Genomic DNA, 23,740 nt, shown 5'->3' with positions numbered 1-23,740 from the left:
TTTTTTGTTAACTCTGTTTTGTATATGGGCTTTTTCGCGATGTTCAGCTGGAGCATCGACCCGCTTGGCGCGTCACAAGCTTGCCAGGGAGTGGTGGTTGAGTAGCCAACAGCACCAATGCACAGCTAGACTGTCCGTTGTGTGGTTGGAGAACCGACGACCATTGGCGTACAATTTGCCGACCAATCATTGGGAAAGTGCTGTCGAAAATATCCAATGTAAGTCCACAAATTATCGTAGAACTTCTCTGATCACATTTCAGCTCGCGGGGCCGGCAAATTTGATTGTTTCACGAAGCGTTGGCAAGGAATTTGCTCGTCTGCTCGAAAACACTCTCAGGAAGCCATATTTGTCGTGACGAATACATGTTTTACTGGAATATGGCGTATTTCAAGTAGGTCGTTTTCTGAATTGTTGAATGTTTTTTCGTCACAAATAGTGTTTTAGTAATCAGGTCCGCAAAGGAGTTTGGTGGGGAAACAATCGTACGAAAGCTCGTGAGAATGATTTCTAACGTATTTAATTGCTAGTGTTGTTTCTTTGTTTAATTAGTTATTGTAGTGAGCTGTGTCGGCACGAATATTTAGGTTATGTGTGCATTCACAGATTGCCTTTGTTGAGAATTCGGCTCTGGTAGTAGACTAGGGTAACTAAGACTTTTATATTTTAAAGGTTTTAATTATTGAGTCTTATTCTATGATCTGTGTGATGTATATTGTGTCAGTACGAATTGCATGCGCGATTAATTTACACAAGGACATCATGCCTTGTACTAACTTAGGACTACTTAAATGTTATAATTCTGAGTCTTTTTCTGTGGTGTGTGTGTGATGTAACTTGTCTCAGTACCAATAGTGCCGATGCATTGACACACACAAGGATATCATGCCGTGTAACTTAGTACTATAGTTTAAAGGTTATAATTCTGAGCCTTATTCTATGGGCTGTGTGGTGTAACTTTTCTCAGTACTAATAGAGTGCCCGATGTATTCACACAAGGACTTAGGACCAGGGACGCAACAACAGGGGGGGGGGGGGGGGGCTATGGTATTTTGCCCCCCCCCCCCCGTCCGAAACCTTGAAGTGGGGGCAAACGGGGGCAAATAAAGTGTTGTGTAATCAATTTTTAGATAATAAAACTGCTTAAATAGCACCATTTTCCACCTTTAAATACAAATTTTCCCGGGGGAGGACCCCACCCCCCCTCTTTGGAAATTTAGTTGTTGCACCCCTGCTTTAGGACCACCATATTTTAATGGTTGTAAGTCTGAGTCTTTTTATCTGTGGTCTGTGTGTTGTAACTTGTCTCAGTACTAATAGAGTTCCCGATGTATTCACACAATGACTTAGGACCACTATATTTAAAGGTTGTAAGTCTGAGTCTTTTTTTTTCTGTGGTCTGTGTGAGGTGACTTGTGTCGGTACGAAGAGAGTGCCCGATGCATTGCCACGAGGACATGATGGCTTGCTTCAGTGAGCGCGGACGAGATACGGACAGCAGCTGGGCAGTAACCGCAGCGGGATGGAACAGCAGCTTGCTGGTGATGGCCAAGTGGCGGTCATGCAAGCTGTTGCCGGTTCTGGCGGGCAGCAGGTCCAGGTAAGCCCCGAGACCCAGATTCAGTCATCGTACCAAGGCCTTATCTGATATGTAGAGACCTGCAAAATTCGCGGATTCATTTGGTGATAGGCTAGAATTCAAACACATATACCTCTTAGATAATTTTGCTATTGGCTTAATGTTTATCTGGACGAATCTCAACCAGTTATAAACCCTCAACCAAAGAAGGATCGAATCACAGACAAACCAGCTGAGACGACTTACAAGTCGGCAGCCAATGAACTTGCGTTATTCGCCCGAGTGTACCGGGGTATGTGCAGTCTATCCTGAAGGCCATCGAAACACGAATTTTGCAGGTTTCTACTGATATGATATGCTTTAAAAGGTCACTTATTTCTATATTGGGATTTTTCTTACCATGATGCTTTTCAGAATGCCCCTGTGGTAGTCGTGGAATTTACCAGAGGTTTTTTTTGTTATTTTACATTTGATTTAATTCCTCTTTTTATTAACTATTTAAGTACATATGCGTATAAATAAAATATTTAAAAAAAAATGAACAAGCCTTCAGATGAACCTAGGATGAGAAATCGTAGGATTTCACTGCTAACCTAACCAAGCGTACCTGGGGGATCATTGAAATAGTACTGCTAGCCTTAAAGGGGAGTTATGATCGAGTTACTTAAAGAGTTGTATACTTAACCTGTATGCAGACGAGCTCACGATTAAGTAATAAGGCAAATTTTCAGATACTTATTAAATTAGTGCTTGTTAATTCCAGCCAATGAAAAAGTATGATATTTGATGCCATAATAAAATGGTAATAATAATTGTTTAGGTATGACCTGCATTATTTAAGTGCATGTTAGGTATATATTCAGACAGAGGTGCATCAAAACAAAGGTAAACAAAAATTTGAAAACACATTTTTTTTTTATCCTTGCCTTTTTCCTAATCACTGTTTAAAATGGCATTGTGTTTCTCCAAGTAGCTTAGAAGAAATTACAGTTTTAATGTTGAGGTTAAGTACAACAATTCAGTCACGTTTATCATTTTACGGTTGGTATAAAATTATTTGAAACGTTACTTGAAATGTAAATATAGTGACATAAATTTATGTTGTGCTGTAATAGCATAGCCAAGACTGTTTTCCAAGAGAGATATCTCTGATTCTGTTGTTGCCACCTTACTGTTTACTTGAAAAAATATAACCAGAAACATCTCAAAATTCAGTTGTATCAGAATATAAAAATAAAGATTTTGGTATAGATCCTTTTAATATATTATGCAATATCATCTTAAGTATTTTATAGTTTCTGGATGTGACTAATTATTCCCTATTTCCTTTTCTTTTTGCACTAAATACATCATTAACTGTTTTCCCTAAGCAAACAGAATTTCGAGCCAACAACACATTCTACTGTGCTCTTATTGGTGCTTTCCCATAATTCTTGGTGTGGGTCAGTTGTATTGAATTAACCAGACATGGTGGGTTAAGCTAACTACTTTCAATAACCTTCCGCCACATGTAAAAATTGGATTGTCATTAGCTTAGTTCCTTGACAATACAGTTACATTGTTAAAAATTCCATTTTGACCCAGCGTACAGGTGCAGGTAGATTTTGGAAATAATATTTCTTTAGAACATTCTGGAAAATTGTAGAATATTCGTGTAAAGCGTAGTACAATTTGTCCATAAAGTCAAGGTGAAGTTATGAACGCTTGTTGTGGCTAACAGAAACAAAACAAAAGCTTGAAACTTGGTTTTTAATTTATTTATATTTTTATATTTCATTTTTGCTAAGATTTTACATTTCTATCTAACTTTTTTTTGTTGCTTTCCTGTGATTGGTCGAAAGTGCACTTTGACTTTACGGACATACTGTATACAATCTCAAATATTCCAAGAGGATCGATCAAACATTTTCATATATACCATTTAGCCAAATTTTTTGAATGTTTTCTGTTCAATGCATCCAGCATTTTCGTAAGATATCTATAATATTCTCTAGATAAGAATGACATGGTAATATGCTTGTCATTAGCGCTGTGCAATTGGGTAGGTTCTTTGCTATGCTGCTAGTGAAAGCTCCCATGAAAATACATCCATTTTATCTCAATAAGTTGAGCACTAAACAAATTTATTCTCCTCTTACAATAAGAGTTGCAGTTATCAAAAAAATGATCCACACAAACGGTTTTGGTAAAATTGATTTTCAACTGGCTTGATATTGTCTTCTAATGGAGTGATTAATTTATTGTTCTGCGACCTCAATTTGATCATCCTTGCAGTAAGGGTCAGTCATATCAAAAATAGTTTTAGAGAAAAGTTTTCGATAATATGTACTAGCTGCAGTACCCGGCGTTGCTGTGCCTGAACACGGGATATTGTCCGCAAGTTAAAGCAAGATGGATAGCGCAAAAACAATGACTTATTTAATTGATGATTATCTGGACCGATAAATAAAAAAATAAAAATCATCTTAATCCTAAATATATGCAAAGTCAGTTGTTAGAGATAGAGATAACACAAATCTAGCCAAAAAGAAAATATCGAGATCCTAGTAAACCCCAAGGCAAGATGTAACGAACGCACTAATTGAGACAACACCATCTATTGACGAAGTTCAAAACCAAACTTATTATCGCCGTTAGTTCGCTAGCCGCCGCGAGCTCCACTAAGCGCACTGGTCTCACCAAGGATAAGGATAGGAAGTTGTCAAACCTTACTTTATGGCTGTGTGGTGAACATAGTGCAATGACACACAATTTTTGTATTTCTCTGACCTATGATTTTCTGTTATAAAAATTAATTTACCCATGGCAATCAGATAAAAGGTTCAAAAGTTAATTTGCTGCAGTGCCATCAAGTGGAGTATTACAAAAAAAATGGATTGCATGAAAACCTTCTGTGAAAAAACATTTTGATATGCCAACTTTCTTGACGATCAGTCAAACGGTGCCTGAGTTTATCAGTCCCAACCAATACCGACATCCATATATAAATATTTATATTTGGAAGTTTCGCAATAACTTTGAATGGTTTTGATACTGTCTTTACTAAGAATATTAAAAAAAAAATTTATGTAAACCCTATTTTTTCCATTCCGTGGACAAAAAAAAATTCTTAACCAAAAAAACTTCTAAAGAAACATTTTTGGTTCATTCATAGCAGGTGTAAAACTTCAAAAAAGATGCAGTATTTTTTATATTAAGGAAGTAGTTGTTTTTAAAAAAACTTTACCCATTTTGCTCATTAATGAATTTGAGGGAGATTTTCCATCACTTTATTTTATTTATTATTCTGGTAATAATTGTAAAATTACTGTTGTTATCAGGTCCATTAGATTAGACAATGGTTTTATGGTGTAGGAACCACGAAACAAAAAAACTATGTAGAAATATTTTGAATGTTTCACAATGTTAACAGCTTCGATAGGTAGTCATTCTTCAAAACCTATCTAATTCTGCTCTCATGTTTCATCTTATTCTAATTTACTTGAGTAAAAACAAATCAATTTTAACAGTCATAAATTTTAAACATGACACACTTTATGACATAAAGTCAAGGAAATACTTTTTTTCATGCAGTATACCCAGTGGCGGATCTAGGATTTTGGTTTGGGAGGGGCTTGACCCAGCTGAGGCTAGGCTTTATCAAGGCAAACACTAAAACAATAGTGGACCCAGATGCTTTTGGAGGGGGCTTGAGCCCCTTAGCCCCCCCCCCCCCCCCCCCTTTTGGATCCGCTACTGAGTGTACCTAACTGGTTGTACACCAGAGTTAAACTCGTTCTCTCATTCCCATGTTAGATAAGCCTGATTGTATTGTACTGTAGCCTTGTAAAGAGCACCGAATAACGCAGGAGATGAGTGACGCGCTGATGTGCGGAAGCCCGGAGAGACGAGCGTGCAGGGAGTGAGCGGGTGGCGGGCGGTTGCCGCAGGTGGTGCAACTGAACCAGGCGGGCCAGGTGATCCAGGGGGCCAATGGCCAGCAGATCATCATCCCCCCGGGGGCGCAGACCATCCAGGTGGCCACGCAGGGGGGCCAGGCCCTGCAGCAGATACAAGTGGTGCCCGTGTCGAGCCTGCAGGTGAGGCCTGCGTCTTTCGTTCGGCGGGGACTCCCGTCTGTTAAACCTCCGGACGCCCAGTCGCAACGCGGCGCGGCCGCAGCTTTTTAGTTTCTCTCTAAGTTTATCGTTACTGTTTTCATTACAGTACAGTGCTCACATTTTGTATTTCCGTTAAAACTATATCGACGTTCAGTAGTTAGGGACAAGATTTTATGGTTTTATTTTTAGAACAATTTTGTTTTTAAAATGGGAGATTTCAATGTTATTGTTTTTATTTGATTTATTGTGATTATTCATTTTAAAAAAAATGTGTAATATTGATTATAAAAAATGTGTTATATTTAACAAATATGAAATTAAATATGTCTTAATTTTTATTTTAGCGTAATAGTCTCATTTTGGTTTTAACCTAATGCATTTATACATTAAAGATATTATTAATATGCATGTCTACAACAGAACTACTCAGAAAAATAAAAATAATCTGAAATTTTTGTGTGTTTGAAACATGTGCCGATATTAACGTAAAAATGTGTTACTAATGTACGACATGCAAGATCTAGCAATACATTAATTTTTTCCAGTGTATTACAGGTCATACATTATAATAAAAAATTCATGCTAATTAAATTACATTCTATGATCATTTAAAATTTATAGAGTTCGTGATGAAACTGCAACCAAAGTTTGTCAGCTGAATTTTTGTCTCATCCCTGACTAGGGGGCTTGCATCTCATAACAGGTACAGCGAGGCCTGAGTGACCCCGAAGTTTTCTGTCAAAGTACAGTGAAGGCTGTCTGAAAAATTCAGTGCGAATGCCTGAAAATTTCCGTGGGATCACAGGCTGTCCACTGTGGTGCAAAATTCATGAACGGTTGAAAAAAAAAGGGTCACAAACTATAACAAAAGAAAAATTATCTAAAATATTTTCCACGTGAATGAAACTTTGTGATTGCATGGCTTGAACATGTGGATATGATGTTTAAATGAATTATAGTTTTTTTTTTCTACGCAGCGTGTTTTAAGAATCTTGCGATGTCATTCAGTTATTTTACCGAGTGGTAAAGAATATTCAGTGGTAGACGTTTGCTATGCTTAACATCTGTTTCATTGTCGCAAAAAAAAGGGTTTGGGGGAATAAAATATTGAGACACCCTGAGGATTGACTACGGTGTCGCTGCGTTGCGCGGGAGGGGGGACGGTCGTTCACCTGGTCGTGTCTTACGTGCAGGGTGGCAGCACGGCACAGCAGATAGTGGTGCAGCAGCCCCAGCAAGCTCAGCTGATCCAGACGGCAGACGGCCAGACCTTCATCTACCACCCCATGCCGCTGGAGAACCCCGTACAGCAGGCTCAGCCCACAGGTGCGTTGCCCGTCCTTGGCCCGCTGTCCGTTCACTGCTTGCACCCCGGAGTCTCGTTAACGACAGACCTTGGGAAGTCGTCACTTAAAGTGATTGAGTACAGCGAAAGGTCCCGGAATCCGGCGTGTTCGGGTTCACTGCTGTGTCTATATACAGTAGAACCCTGTTATGTCATATTTTTTTATGACCCAAATTTTTCCCCGTAAGGACAATGTATTTACAGTAAAACCTCTTGAAAAAACAAACTCCTTTATAATGAAATCCTCATTATAATGAAGCAGCTATTAGGTCCTCTAGTAACCTTATGTATTTGTACCTCTAAGTAACAAAGTATTTTTTTAATAGTTCCACCGTGAACCCCTGCCACCACAGTGAAGGAAAAATGAAAAATCTTCGTAACGATTCGGTAGAATTATCACATTTTTTTTTTTCCATTTGCTTCGTAAATATATTACGCTTCAGCAAATAAACAAATACTGCCGGCATCGTACTGCAGTAGAACCCTGTTAAAACATTTCTCAAGGGGGCATAAGGAAAAAAACATTATAAGCAGGAAATATCAAATTTTCACTTGTCAGGGCTTGATTATTTTTTTTTAAGGTATGAAATGCTATTTAAGATGTAAAACATGAACTCTCACCATGAGGGATGAAACAGAGTGGTACCAGTATTTAAACGCTTCAACGGAAAACTATTAAATGCTTCCTTGCAGCATTAGGCAACAACTGCTTGCTTTGTTTCGCCCCTCTCCTCGTGTGTCACATGACACCGTAACATCAGAGGGCGGATACCTCAAGTCGTCCATTGGTAGGGGTCTGCGAATATTAAAAAAATATTCAGTATTCATGAATAATTTTATATTCAGTATTTATGAATGGAAAATTTTATATTTGATTCATTTCAAATTGAACATGTTTAAAAAAATTATTAGTTTTTTTTTTCTGAAACCCTATTTACACAGTTATTTTAACAAATAATCAGTGATTATGTTTTAAAATGTTTAATAATATTTTTTTATGTATATAATCAGTTAAATCAACAAAACAATTATGAACTTGTTTTACTTTTTTTCCTCTTCATTTTATGCCTCTTTATTTTGGATCAATTTTTTTAACTCATATGAAGCATGGGAAAAAATAAATCACTGTATTTTTAAATTATATTCAATATTCATAAATAACATATTTGATTTGAATTAAAAAAAAAAAGGTATTCGCAGAAGCCTAGTAATTGGAGGTGGAATACAAAGTGTGCAGCACCAGAGAATAACAGTTTCCAATACCTTTCACTGTGTTTATTGTATTGTCTGGTAGAATGGTTGTGTGGGTGTTACAGTGATAAACCTGAACGGCAACCTGGTGCAGTTGGCAAGCTCTGCACCAGCGACGGTGACCGCTGCCGCCACTCCGGCCACACAGGCGACCGCCAGTCCTACCACCACGCAGCTTCCCCAGGCACTGGGCGTCAACGGCGGGAACATTGTCATGGTCAGTGAAGTTGTTTGCTCTGCTGTGTGCACAGTATGCTGTAAGGTTCAGTCTCTCGTCTTCCCTTGGCATTACTGTAATTTCAAGGCTTTTACTATAATTTATCACAATAAAGCTCTTGCATTTTATGTTCCATCTTAAATTTTCTCAACAGATATTTCCTAAATATTATTTGATAGCGGTAAAAATTCGTGCAAGTGTCTCAAAAATACAGTGGTTTTTGTATAATGGTTACACTTTTATTTTAGGGCATTTTTGGTCCCGCCGTTAGGTTCAGAGTGTTTTGTGTTGGTATTAACATGACCTTGCCAAGGATTGAAATACCACATGAAAAAGAACCGTGCAACAGCAATTGGTTTTAAAGTTGCTCTCAGGCAGTGTGATGGTTATAATGAGAAAATACATTAATTATAATTACAGCAAAACTCGTTTAATATGTACTCGCACAATACGATTTCCTGTCCAGTTCGGACAAATGTTTCTGTCCTGCTGTTTTCTACATAACATGTTCGTTATTTTTTCCCATGTAAGATGTTGCCTATAACTTCTTTTCCCGTATAAAACGCTGTATTTTAAAGTTGAAATAAAATATTTGTTGTGGTATTAACCGCTTACTTTTTTAATTAACGGAAATACGTAGTCCGATGTGTAAATTTTCTTTTGTGACATTTTATAACGTTATGACATTCATCTGTTCGTTGCTGCTGTATAGCTTATATAAAAATGTAGCCAGCACTAGTTTGGCAACATTACTTTTATATTACGTTGATTCCCGTATCGATTGTGCGCATGTAGAAAAGTATTCATTGACATTTAAAAATTTCAATGTCAAAAAGTAGCATTTTATTTTTATTACAAGATGTTGGATCAACAAGGGATGTTATTTTTATTTCAGGGGAAGAGATGATTTTCCTTCATTAAGGAAGAGAGATCGTATATGAGGTTTTTTTTAAAGATCATAAAACAATGTCTATCTGTGGTATAATTACAGTTGTGAATTTGAGAAATGAATTCAATACTAGTGATGGGTCGATTCCGATTCCGGAATCGGTCGATTCCACCGATTCCAGTATAATCGTGGGATTCAGAATACAATGGTTTTGGAATCGACCATGACCGATTCCTGCATTGTTTTTAAGTTTGCAAAATGCATTTCCTACGCAACGTAAGAAAATATTAAAATGCATGCAAATATAATTTTTAAACTACATAATACATTCTTTTTTTACGGAACTGATTTACGAATTACTGTGATTAACGTATTTATTTACTTACACCACCATTTTCCCTACAGTACAAATGCAGTATCTACTTTCCCGCTTTAAGCGAAAGCAATTTTCGAAAATTACGTTGCAGCAGCACTGCATTTAATAGTAAACCTTCAAAAATAATTAGACAAAACCATAAATGTTTGAAGAAAATTATGTAAATGTAAACGGAAAGTAAAATAATGTAAACGTTAACTATTTGATCATGGCAGCTACATTTGCCATTGTAAACAACCTAATTTTTTGTTTGTGCTACCTGCCATAGTAAACCATACGGCCATGAACCAAATCTTTGGTGACGTGAACATGAAAATTAAGATGTTTCACATCTCTGCACTTTAAACTTTAAAGAATTAAAATGAAATAATTTTTGAATGAGATTTTACCAAAATTCACAGTGGATTACTGCGACCATATTAAAGTAAGTTGAAAAGCAACATAACCAAATTGCTGTAAATCGGCGTTCTTGTGCGTGTTCAGCGATGCTCATTTTACATTAGATAATATTTTTTGGAAAGGCAGTTAGCTAATCTGAATTTCCAAACATTGCTGCTGAAACGTTCGTAAATTTTTTATCACCAAACATAAACAAACTTTTGAAAGTAGTCGTGTTAGTTTTACAGAATTGTTTCCGATAAATTTCTGAAATGAATTAAATGTTAACACGCGATTATTTGAGAATTTAAATATTTTGTGTAAGAAAATCTCACCATAAAATGTGGAAATTTTGAGATGCTAAAACTTGCACAGAACTTTCTCAAGAACTGAAAATTTATTTTCTCTTTACGGTTGTGAATAACTGCAAGACTGGATGGATTTATTCTTTTCACCAAGTGAGATAATTAATTTCTAGGTAATATATTAAAACGTAAGCATCTCTGACATTTTATTTTAGTGTGGTGCATATTTGTTTCTTGTCATTTCCATCATAATGAGATAATAAAGTTTTATTTTTACATTTCCCTCTTTTTATTTATTTTTCGCCCTGGTCCCTTGAAATATCTATAAACGAGGTTATATTGTCATTTTATTTGGATCATTATTTAGTTGTGCTTGAAAATAAAATTCTTAACCTAACCGTACAAACCTCTTTTTTTACAATTAATTAATTGAGTTGATAATGTAAGGTATCTAAAGTAGGTTAAGTTATAAAATTATTTACAATTTACATCATAAGACATCTTTGATTATTGGCAGTGTTTAAACACGTGTTTCGTCTAATTATATGCAAGGTTAAAAGGCCCAATTGTGCTAGAAATTCAAGGTAGCGTAACTTGATGGTAATGAACATACTTTTTAACATTATATAAGCTGTATATAATGTTAATTTCTGCACAGAAAATGAAACACAACGCAATTACATTTTAAAAATCATAAACAACCTTTTTTTTCTGAGTATATTACTCTGTTGAACATTGTCAGATAAAAATTAAGGAATTGGAATCGGATTTGAAGAATCGACCCTTTAATTTAAGAATCGAAAATGGAATCGGAATCGGTATATTTTAGGAATCGGCCCAACACTATTCAATACTAACAGCGGAAATGTTTTGTAGCGATCAGTTGCTACTTAGTTCGGGCATTCCGTTGAATTACATACTAACCCAAGATGACATCCTTTGGTTGCCGTCCCTTCCCCTTGCAAGCTTGTTATTCATCATGTTAACAGAAGGGCCTCATTCAGCTGTGTACTCGCCAGCTGTCGGTGAAGTTACGCGTGGTTGGATGTTGCTCGCTGATCGAGCGCGCGACTGTCCGCAGATGGTTCCCGGGAGCGGCGGCGCGCCACAGTTCCAGAGGGTCCCTCTCCCCGGCACGGAGTTCCTGGAGGAGGAGCCCCTGTACGTGAACGCCAAGCAGTACCGACGCATCTTGAAGAGGCGTCAGGCTCGCGCAAAGCTGGAGGCGGAGGGCAGGATACCCAAGGCGCGACCGGTAGGGATCACTAGTACTCGGCAGTGTCAATGAAAAGCTGTGTTCTTTAAATGCAGTACACTCCTGATCATCCGCGAAATTAAGTGGCAGGGCCACCGCGGATAGTGAAAATTGCGGGTATCCTGCAAAAGAGCCGAAAATGGGAAACAAAAAAGGAAACATTAATTTCAACTTAAAAATCTAAAAATTTATGTACAGTAGTAAAAAAAAATTAAAATTATGTTAAAATTTTAGTATTTTACTGAATAATTAACATACAATACGTTTCAGTAATGTAAACATAAAAGTTATCAACCATACGACTAGAAACAAAGTGCGACAGAGACAAAAAGAGCAACGCATGCCAGCCTACTACATGAGTTCCGAGAGAGCCTGTGGCGTTTTACTGTATACTGCACACAATACACTCGTCAGTAGAGTTCAAATTTGCTTGTAATAAAATACAGATTTACATGTGTGCTGTATTTTTTCGTAGCATGCGCAGATAATAGGGAGTTTACTGTATTATTAATTTATTATCTGAGCTAAGGACAATGTGGATTAGATCAGGCCACGACTTGTAAAGCTGGCTTTTCTGCTTAAAGAACAGACTGTTTATTCCTGGGGATTAAATTGCTTAGTGGGATTAGTGTGCAAACATTTCAGAATTAAATTGTGTGTTAAATGTTTTCCCGAGCATTTAGTAACTTACACAGCTTGAAACACCATTCTTTAAGTGAAATAAGTATCTGTTAATTTTTTTCTCCTATTACACACTGATATCTCAAGAGTCACTTTCAAGTGACAAGGGTGATTGGTTCAATTCCAGCTGCACTGTGACCCGGTTAATTTATGAGCATTTAGTAGGTCTGTGTGAATATTCAAATTTATAAAAACAAATACTTGATGTAGCATACCTCATGAGTTTGTCATGTACCAATGTTCTCTGGTGAGGTTAGGTCATTTCTGTGATATAAATAGCCTTTTTTTGATGTGTAATGGAACTTCATAATCAAAAATATGAACAATAAGTGATGTATTCAAAAGTGTTTTTTTTTTTTTTTGCTACTGTCTCGCTAAACAGTAACAGAAAAAAATCACGTAAACATTTTGAAACACTGCATATTGGTCATTTCAAACGTGAAAAACCAAATATTATTTCTATTCTTTTCATCACACACACCAGAAGTAGGGGGGGAAAAGTCATTAACCATGGACTACAACACAACAAAACACAGACACTCCATTCAGGTGGGCATTAAAATAAGTAATTGTCATAGTTTCAATGCCATATAAATTGATAGTCACAATTGATCTATCACCATATGATACAGTAGCAGCTTACCTGCTGTATATATCTATGATGAAATGGACATCGTGACAAAAAATGTAAATATAGTTTAATATTCCAGATGAAATTAGCAAAATTTGTGTTTATAATATTGCTGAACTAAAATACAATTTACCTGGCTGCTGTAAACAACAAAAAATTGTTAATAACTAGTGTTGAAATATGTGAACATGAGCTCATTTAATCACTAATTTTGGAATACAGCATTTTAAAAAAGATTCAAGTTTTATGTAAAATAGATTGCAATAAATTTCACTGCATTTTCTGGCTCGCAAAAATTTTCTGGATCAATATGTAGAGTATACAGGTTGTGCAAAATAAGGCGAATAGGAACTGTTGTTTGGTTTGGTTAAGTTAAGTTAGGTTATCTGCATACTTAAAAAAAAATATATATTTATATTTTATAATATAAATATTTTAACAAACATTTTCCATATAGGGTATTATTGTAGCTGACTTAACTAAACCAACCTTCCATTTTATCATTAGTTGTCTAATTTTCCGAAGTTGTTACATGATAAGAAAAGAAGTGTTAAATGGGATTCTAATTCTTATTCTTACTATTCACAAATAATTTAATATTTGTATTTGTATTCGATTTTAACTTTAAAAAAAACAACATATACGCACAGGTCTGCCAGTTAGCCAATACCCAAGTGGTTGCAAGTCCACATTTACTGTGAAGTTCGTATTGCTTTTGTGAACAGTAATGTGTAATATAACTCTATTTTTCACTTTTAAGGTAAGGTCAGGCTGATTGGTGTGTGATTTCAGTACCAGAACAGTGCAACACCTTTAACTATGTTATAAGATAACTGATGAAAAAGATACTAAGAACACTGTGTGGTGTGTGAATGTATTTTGTAATGTACAACTTTTCATTAGTATAATTTTTATTTTTTTCAGAAATACTTGCACGAGTCTAGGCATAGGCATGCCATGAACCGTATTCGCGGGGAAGGAGGCAGGTTCCACTCCGGCTCCGTAAAGAAACGCGAGCAGTAAGTCAAAGTAGTTTTGGAAATTTTGATTGATTCTGTAGGTACTTAACACTGAGATGAAAGTGTATATATACAATATATTGTAAGATTTATGTAATTTTAAAATTGTAATTTTTAGCTTATTCAACAATAAAAGCGGGTGTAATTTTAAGTTTTTAAATCATAAGTTTTTTTATTAAATACTATTTTGTGATATTACTCCACTAAAATATTTTATTTATGGGCTGCAATTTTTACAATAAACTAATTTGTAGTAAATTGGTCTAAATTAGATAAATTCAGAATAATAAAAGTTAATGGGTGAGCATTTGCGGGTTAAAAGTGATTCAATAAGAGATGCGCAATAAAACAAATGAAATTAATTTTTCTGATCTATGCACTTTGGTAAAAAAAAATTTTCGGGAAATAATGACATTTTTTGAATTTCAACATTAAACTGTTACTCTTTTTTCGTTTGAATGTTGCTTAGATCCATGATATAAATTGAATTTGGTTCTATTATGTTCTATTAACTTGCATTATGGGGTGTATCGACATGTACAGTAGAATCCCATTATAGCGAGCACGGTAATAGCGTGAACACGGCTATAACGAGGTCTTTTTGAGGAATTTACGGCGTGATTGCGTGAAGCGCGCTTTGGTTATTTGTCTGCTTTATCTCCACCCCTCTCGCTCGCCGCTAGACATCTTGCCGTTGACGCTGTCACATTCTTCAGCCTTGCAGTCACCACCTAAGTGCGTGGCTTTAAAAATAGAATCCCGTCCTTTCTTTTATCAAACTTCCGTTAGTTATCTCTGCCTGCGCTTCACAGTCACAGCATCACTGGCTGGCTTCAAGGCCAAGGTATGCTCGAGTCGAATAAACCAAGCCTTTGAATATACATATACTTGTACGCATTTCTTATTATTTAGAAAATAGACAACATCTATTTTTTCCCGCCATTAAACATGACAATGTGCACTTTTTTTAAAAAAAAAAAATATAAATGCTCTTAATTAATTTGTTGGGACATTTTCATTAACGAATAATAACATTGTTTATAACTATGTTAGACCAAAAAAGTCAGAGCCGCCTTTATACTTGTTGCTAATTGATCACGTTAATAATACACAAATACACAAAACTTGTTTGGAATTATTTCAGTCGTGACACGTTTACAAACACGTCATGTAATTTATTTTACTATCTGACAAATAGTAGGCACTACCGTATTTATTTCCGAATCGCTAGGACAGTTTTCTTGTAACTTTTGTTTCAGTCAGTTGTTGGGGTATCTGTCCGGGAAAGGGGTGGTGATGGTTTGAGTTTTATTCCAAATTTATTTTCTAAAAAAGTTGACAGGTTTCTTTAAATGAAAAAAGTATAGTTTTCCAGCAACTATTTCGTTGTGAGGCGTACGTGCGTTGACACACTCCTGCTTTTTTGTAAGGAATTAAATCGTCGCGCTACACTAGCGCCGCCTGTCAGCAACATCCCAAACCAACATGGCCACCAGCAGAGAGCCCGCGTCGACAATAGATAGCAGCACAATGCTGCGTCGGTCACGGGCCAAGTCGAGTAATCGATTGCGGGCTGAGATGCTATATGTACTTACGTGGCGTGGTAGGGTATTCTGGTTATTTTGACGCAATCGGTGATCGCATCCGTATTTGTGGGGTATCGTTTTAAAAGAGAATTCACACATCTGCTCACAGAAATTAAGATTTCGTTAATATAACCTGTTATTTTCCAATTATACAGGTTTAAACACAATTTTTATGCTATTTTCGGTTAATTTTTATTTTTGTGGGGCCAAGATCTATCCAATTCGGTTATAGCGAGGATGAAACCCGGAACGGTGACACCTCGCTATAACGGGACTCTAGTGTACTTCGGTTTTATCACCACGTACCATGTAATCTTGTCCCTAACCATGACGAGGTGTAACCTCCCTCGCTGTTCGGGTGGCGCATGCGGACGCCATCGCTGAGGGACCAGGGCACGGTGTTGCAGGGAGCTGCTGCAGACCTCGGCGAGCCACCACCACCTGCTGGCGAGCTACACCACGGCGGTGCGCACCGGCACGGCACAGGTCAACACCGACAACATCGCGTCCTCGCTCGTCATTGAGGTGCCCACTTCAGTCTCTTGGTGTCATCCGAACAGTCGGGAACCAAGGCAGTGAAAAGTAAAAGAAGCACAGACCACCACTACTACCTTTGAATATATATACTGTATAGAAGTCGCGAGTGAATAGGATTTACTCTACGTTTTTCAGGAGCGTAAGATGAGAGGCTTGGGAATTTCACCGCTGCAGTGCGCTGCAGTTAATGCCCTGTATCGTCTTAGTTGTTATTTACACGTTAGAGCGCAGCACTGTCGCCCGCTGTCATTCCCCCGCACCCCCCCCCCCCCCAACCCTTATTCACTGCAGCTCAAGGTCGTTCAGCGGGAGGGGGGAAGGGGTATTTGAAGAGTTCGACACTTGTCCGCTAGGGACCACCACAAGTCGATGCCCTAGAGATGGTGGCGATTGTGGCGGTGAATTAACCAACTACCTCAAACCGTATTAGAAATTTTAACCTGGGCTGGCGATTTCTATACAGTATATATATTCAAAGCTACTACTGCTGCAGTGTTTGTTTGAAATGCACGCCAGCACTTTTCCATCGAAGATCTTGTCCTTTTTCATATTTAAAAAAAAAAAAAAAACTTGCTCGTGTTTCTTTCTCTATGATGATGATAATCTTAAAAAACCTTTAATGGTAGCGTCTACAAATTTTTCTGCTTTGTAAAAGTCAATATTTTCGTAATAATTACTATTGGCTCAAAGTAGTTTTGAATATTTTTTATAGTTAGGAAAAATTGAGTTTAAAACCGTTTATTGATTATACTGGTGTCCTTTACAGTCTGTATGGTGTGATGGCAAGTGTTTCAAATAAATATTGACAGAATATAATAAATTATGTCATGCCATTGGTTTGGGACTTGTCGGATAGTAAGCGTGTTTGGTCGTGGTATTGGTAGATGTGTTTGTTTAGTCGTTTTTACTGTTTACTTCAATTTTTTATTTATAGTGTTTCTAAGTGTAATCCCAAACAGATACTGTGTTTTATTGCATTATCGTTGCACATTTTAGACTAAAATCAAGTTTGAAGAGTAGGGGTGCTATTTTATGCAAAAAAAAAAAAAACATTTTTGTTGACGTAAAGTTATCCATAAAAACAAAACCTATTCATGGAAAGTATGTTTATTTAAAAAGCAGAGTATACAGAATACTGGCAAACAATTTAACAAGACAGAACGCACGCATTGCATGGAATGGGTGAGCTATTGTTATTGATATTCAACTACAAGCGCACTCCATAAGGCCATCAATGTAACCAAACATGAATGAAGCCAACTAGCACTGGCTACATTTTTATAAGTGGTACACAGTTGCGGCGAAGGCGAACAGATAAAGGTTATAACTAGTGATGGGCCGAGACTCGAAAATTCGAGTCGAGTCGAGCGAGTAGCATCAGCTCGGCTCGGCTCGGCATTCGAGTTTATTTTACTCGACGGGGCAAAACTCGAAAGGAAATTCAGGTAAAACTCGATGATAAAATATAATAAAATTGAATTACAATAAATTCTTAATATCTCCTTACGTGACTTCGGCCGACACTAAAAATTACGTACGTAAGACCGAAACACGCACTTACAAACAATGACGACAATCTGCCATATTATTTATATTTTAGTTTTACATATTGCCAACTTAACAGGTATGACCACATAGCAAAGAAGACGAACATATTTTTAATAAACAAAACACGAATTAAATTTTATAATCATAATATCGGCAGAAATATTACTTTTTTTTTTTTTAGTAAATCCGTGCTACAATCGGCGCAACGTTACAATAATAAATTAACGGTAGCGTTATATTTGTGCGCATGTTTGCGACTGATACGCCACCAATCACGAAATGGCATTTAAAAAAACTTTGCTCCACTAATTTTAGGAAGTATAGGTTGGCGAACATGAATTTTTTTTCCGTGTTTGTTTACACTATTACGTTCGGCGAGATTGTGTTTTGTATAATTGTTTGCTATCCAAGTTAAGTGGCAAGTTAAAATTAATTATGAAGTATAAAGTATTTTATAAAGTGTAACTATTCAATACAAATACAGAAGCATGTATTGGTTGGAAGTGCCAGCTTGCGATTGGCCGGCAACGTAACGGCGTTAGTGTTGTAGCAATAATCTTTAAATGTATTATATTTGTTATGGGAACGTTTATTGTAATGTTGCGCCAATTGTAGCACGGCCTTACACTTCCCATAAGTGAAAGTTTTCAAAAATGTTCTAATGATTGTGTGAAACTTACCCTAACCTTCGCGCCAACAAGCCTAAATTATATTCAATGTTTTTTATTGACTCGTGAATGCTACAGGCCGCAGCTAACTCGTTCGGTTCAAAATAAGGTAAATATGTAGTTGAGCGGTATTTGCGAAAAAAAAATGTTAAAAATCTGAAAATACTTTTATTATATGCTCTTTAAATTCCTCTTTTCATTAAAGCCGGCGGATATAAGAAATTCCAAATACTTTAGGAGATATCGAATTGTTTAGTTTTCACAGTTGGGCGATATTTGTTAAATAAAATTTAAAAATTCCGAAAATATTTTTATTCTATGCTCTATACCTCAATTATTGAATTGTATTATATCAGTTAAGAATTTAACCTAAATGAATTATTTGTATTAATACTTGTATTTTAAATATATTTGATTAAGTGGGCCATGATATAACAAGACAACCATCTAAGGACTCTTAGCAATAAAGTGCAAATATTCAAGCTCGACTTAAGTGTCAAAGATTCAAATAAAAATTCAGACTCGAATCGACTCGACTTGAATTTATGATCTACAAACTCGACTCGAATCGATTCGAACTAATTATTGTAAAATTTGACTCGACTTAAAAATTTGCAGGTTCGTACATTTCTAGTTATAACATTTGAAAATGTCTTTAAAAGAATAAAATAAATAAATAAAATAAAATAAGTAAGCAGTAATATTCGAAGGAATAATAGATTTAAACTTTAAAATAAATCTTTTATATGAGAAAAGAAGTATATGGGGGAACATCTTAAAGGGGGGGGGGGGGGCAAACAAACAAACAAATCAAGCTATATGTCTATATCCTATTGAGGAAATGGCAGGACTGAAACATTTGACCGAACTGGATAGGAAATTGTATTGTGCTAGTACATCTTAAAATAATTTTTAATGGAATTGTAATTAATTTTTTTTCCCCATTTAAACTACCAGACTGTTTAACAACTTAAAAAATCTATTGCTGTTGCACTGTGCTTTATCGTGGCATGTTTATTATGTACACATAGCGCTCAGAATCTAACAGGTGGACCAAAATTACCATATGATTTTTATGCGAGAAATTTGTTTTCCTCAAATTTTGACACCCTTAAATAAAGGTGCATTGAGTATTCAATAAAACATGGTACATACTTGTGTTTGTCTCTTAATTTTTTTTTTTGAAGTTTTCTTCTTTAGGCACGTTATGAAAAAATGATGAGATTAAAATTTTAAGATGCGCGCGCATCACAGTAACACAAAATTAACAGGTTGAAGCTGCCCGCTAAACCGCTCATTAAGTCTCGAAAAAAAGCTACCAACAAAATAGAAATAGAACCTCTATTAGTCGCGCATGTTGGCACACTCGTCGCCTCTGATCACTGTTTTCATATTTATAATATTTATCCACATGTTTCTTGTTTCTACATTCACAACACGTGTTTTAGTTTCATACAAGTGCGAATTATATATGTATGTACTAATAAATTATATTCAGTAGTGATTTAAATTGAATATTTTGATTAATATTATATTCGTTAATATTAGTAAAAGAATTGTGCTCATATACTTTTTCAAGTGCTCCAATATAATTGAGGTTAACTATCCTTATGTATTATTTATTGATATAAATTAAAATATTATTATTTAATATAATTAATACTAAATATTATTAAATTCTTAATGTTAAATATTTATTATTGGTTATTTAATATTTACAAAATAAAGAAATAAATTTAATAAAACATTGAATAAAAAAATTGTGATAAAAATTAAAATCAAACATTAAATTAAAATATTAGTTTTTAATATTTATTATTACATTGAATAAATAATAATAAACAAATTTAATGAATTCTTTTTGATAAAAATGAAAAGTGAATATTAAATGAAGAAAATAATAAATATTTAAAAAATGAATAAACTTAAATTAAATTTTTTAATTTATTATTAAATTTATTTATTTTCTTTTAAAATATTAAATAATCAATAATAAATATTTAAAATTAAGAATCTTATAATGTTTAGTAGAAATTATGTCATATATATGTATTATTTTCTAAATTTTGCTTATTTAATTTTTTAAATTGTAAACTGAATTTTATTGACGGTGTTGACTATCTTTTTCCAGCCCTTTTATTATTTTATTGTAATTAATTATTTGCATGCAATTAAAAACTATTTTTTAATGCTGCCAAAGAAGTATAACTTCTCACGCACGTACATAAGTACACGCACCCATTTTTTTACACTATAGATTAGTTTCTGTTAAAACTTTATGCTTCGCACCAGGCAAAAATAAAAGAATTAATGCCAATAAAAGCTAATGTGGGCACCTTTTAACAAACACTTGTTTACTTTAAGAATTCACCAGAGGATAGATGCTTGTAGAAGAGTGGTGGAACCCACCACTCTAGTACACCAGGGCCACAAACCCACTTACCACTTGTATTTATGTATTTGTCTTTAAGAACTCATTGTCTTACTTGTAGTACAGCATTAACCTTATCCTGCAGTGAACTGCTAATGCAATCTTAGCCGTTCTTCGGTTATCTCCACCTTCGTGTGTTTTTTTTATCTCAGTGTTTTCTTTCCCTTTTCCCCTTTTCCTTGCCCCTCTATTGTTTGCTTCCCTCCCTTTATCCTGTGTTGCGCATGTGCCCATTTCCCATTTCTAGGTACTTAATATTTTTTTATGCATGTTTATATTCATACAAGCCCTGGTTTGATATATGATTTTTCTTATTACTGTTTATCTCCTCTGACTGAAATATGGTCACTATGCTTCAATCCCAGTAGATGAAGTTTTTTAAAGTTAAAATTAACATTTTAATTGTTTACTGTACTGGTGAAATGAATTACAGAGAGTACCTTCCTTATTCCTTAAAATGGACTCATCATGGCTGTCTTGCTAAGTGTGATATAACGGGTGTAAAAAGGTGTGCAACTGAAAGTAATTACGAAAACGTGAGCAGGTTTATGGAACATCCATTATCTTTATTACACATTTTGAATGTGTGTCAAAACCATGATTGTAAAATGAATTATTATGTTAAATTTACATAAATAGTCCTAATGTACGTATTTACCTGGTATAATGCTATGATTTTTACCAAAACCGTGGAAACTAAAAGTAGGGTCGCAAACTTGTATCTTACCACTGGGAACAGCTTAGTTGAAAAACTACATGCTTTGCCTGTAAACTACATCACTTGTGCCACTTGAGCCCTCAAAGGGGTGGGGTGGGGGGGGGAGGGATGTTAACAGGATGAAGGAAGGGGTGCAAGTGGAGTTTGTGTCTGGGTTCTCTTACTGCTTGACTTCACTGTGGCTGCTGGCAAAGGCACCTCCTCCCAGACGACAACGTATGTCACCACATTCTTTGCTTTCTGACAGTCACCGCTTTTTAACTGTAATCATAAAAAACAATTTTATTTTCTAACACACAACACAAGATAATATAAGCAGTTCTATTTTCTATTGTTAAAATGAATTGTATGTAAATTTGAGGCTAGGAATAAGAAATACTTGATAGATAATAGAACCATGTTTCTCAACATTTAAAAAGCTAATTATTAGGGATGGGCCAATAAAATCCTAAAATACCATATAATCCTTAGTATTCAAAGGATTCGATATTCAAGGAAAAGATTGAAGAAAAATATTAGAGGAAATAAAGTAAATTAAAAAAACTAATACTAATAACCTCTAAAGTTTATAACTGGAAATTTTTTCTTCATACCTATCCTGTTAACATTCCTCAAGAAATTATATAAATAAAATAATATTTATTGATTCTAATTAGTTAGTTGAAGGAAAAAAAATAAGAGTTAAATGTTTCTACACCATAGTTTATATTTTTCATTTATTGTACAGTATTTTATTTTGGACCCTTAAGATGTAGATTCGGATTTGAGGGGTATATTTAATGTAATCTTTGGGATTATAATTTGAGATTCAGATTGGAGATAGTTGGAATATGACCCATCACTAGTAATTATATAATAAGTATATAATTTTGATTTTTTGACGTGACAACGTCTAATAAATCGATGAACGCCGGCTAAACGCACAAAAAAGTGTACCGTTACGCTCATTGTTCCGTTACGCTGTGTCCCGTTACGCTCATTGTAAGCTTGCACCGCACTGACAGAAGTGAAAACTTAAAACTTTGTTTATAAATGTGTAATATGAAATAATTTCTACGTCAAATGAACATAAAAAATGAATTTGATTACTAGTATAATATCAAGTATTTATTCTTTTATTATTAAAAAAAAGTAGCATCTGTCGGGGAGTGCAGTAATAATAGGTTATTTTAGATATTTGATTACAGTTTATTTATATGAAAACTTGTTCATAATTATATTTAAACGAAAAGTTAATGTGGTTTTCATTGCTTATTACAACAATAATTTCGGCAATAAAGGTTAATTATTCTTGCATTTTAAAAATCTTATTACTAGTATAATTTCAAGTGTTTATTCTTTTATTATTAGAATAAAAATGATTCAATTTTATTCATAAAAGTATGCAATCATTTCATCAATGTTTTGTTACGACGTCTTGTCATGTAACTATCATCCGTAAACTGACTTTACAGACAAACAATTTTTTTTAAATTTTTTTTTAAGGTTGGTTCTCCTTCCTTGATAACCACCCTTGGTGATGTTTGATAATCCGGCAATAGTCCTTGAATGTGCCGGGTTAAAGTCCTTCCATAGTAGTTGGGGTGTTTGTTTGGAACGCTGTTGGCGTGTTCAAAGTGTGGGAGAGGGTGGAAGCTGACGGCCGGGTTGTGTGTCGCAGAGCGGCGGGGCCACGCTCGCAGAGATGATGTCGGACCCGCTCACCATCGTGACCGGGGAGGCGCACTGAGGTTATGTGTACGCCCCCGACGGCGTGGGCACTGCGGACGGGAGTGTGCAGTGCTCGTTCTACCTGCAGTGAGGCGCGACTCGACGCCGGCCCTCGTGCGCGCGCGCCGAAACGGACGCGATTTCACCCGAGCGGCGCGGGCAAATGACCTGGTGGCCCTGCCATCGTTGTTTTTGAGGAGTTGTACATTGTAAATACTGAGTAGTTAGTGTAGGCCGTTTCCTTTTTCTCGGGCAACTCTGTGATCGCCTTTCCGAGGTAGGAGGTTGGACTTGATTATTTATAAACAAATTTTCTTTTTTACTGCATCCGGTAAAAACTTTGTTAAATTTTGTGATTCGAAGGAATGTGAGAATTGTGTAAAAACGAGTTTGAAAAAAAAAAACACTTAAAAAAACAAACATTTGTGGCACTGTCCTGAAATGGTGGAAAAAATATTTACTTAATTGTTTGGCAAATTGATCACTTTGTTTTGATATCAAAGCTACTTTTTGAAA

General features: G+C 35.5%; 1 protein-coding gene across 5 annotated transcripts; it reads left to right on the top strand.

The window, feature by feature from the left end:
* Positions 1–23,644, top strand: LOC134534183 (nuclear transcription factor Y subunit alpha). 5 transcript variants are annotated; one of them, XM_063372335.1, is made up of 9 exons: positions 1–218; positions 1,475–1,600; positions 5,509–5,658; positions 6,873–7,005; positions 8,341–8,492; positions 11,522–11,695; positions 13,932–14,026; positions 16,020–16,137; positions 23,175–23,644. In XM_063372335.1, the coding sequence occupies exons 2-9, from the start codon at positions 1,523–1,525 to the stop codon at positions 23,241–23,243; spliced, it is 969 nt and encodes a 322-aa protein (XP_063228405.1). In that variant the 5' UTR covers positions 1–218; positions 1,475–1,522; the 3' UTR covers positions 23,244–23,644. The 5 variants fall into 5 exon arrangements, with proteins under 5 accessions (XP_063228405.1, XP_063228400.1, XP_063228404.1 ...); XM_063372330.1 differs by having other exon boundaries at positions 10–218; positions 16,005–16,137; XM_063372334.1 differs by lacking the exon at positions 1–218 and adding an exon at positions 237–394.
* The last annotated feature ends 96 nt before the right edge of the window (positions 23,645–23,740 follow it).

The sequence above is a fragment of the Bacillus rossius genome, chromosome 7, assembly GCF_032445375.1.
Source record: "Bacillus rossius redtenbacheri isolate Brsri chromosome 7, Brsri_v3, whole genome shotgun sequence".
NCBI lineage: Eukaryota > Metazoa > Arthropoda > Insecta > Phasmatodea > Bacillidae > Bacillus > Bacillus rossius.
This window is presented reverse-complemented; position numbering and strand designations above follow the sequence as displayed.

Excerpts from the sequence above, each read along its gene's own strand:
- LOC134534183 (XM_063372330.1), top strand. The coding sequence starts at position 1,523 with ATGGAACAGCAGCTTGCTGGTGATGGCCAAGTGGCGGTCATGCAAGCT. Across the intron at positions 5,659-6,872 it reads TGCCCGTGTCGAGCCTGCAG|GGTGGCAGCACGGCACAGCA; the intron begins GTGAGGCCTGCG and ends TCTTACGTGCAG. Across the intron at positions 8,493-11,521 it reads ACGGCGGGAACATTGTCATG|ATGGTTCCCGGGAGCGGCGG; the intron begins GTCAGTGAAGTT and ends GACTGTCCGCAG.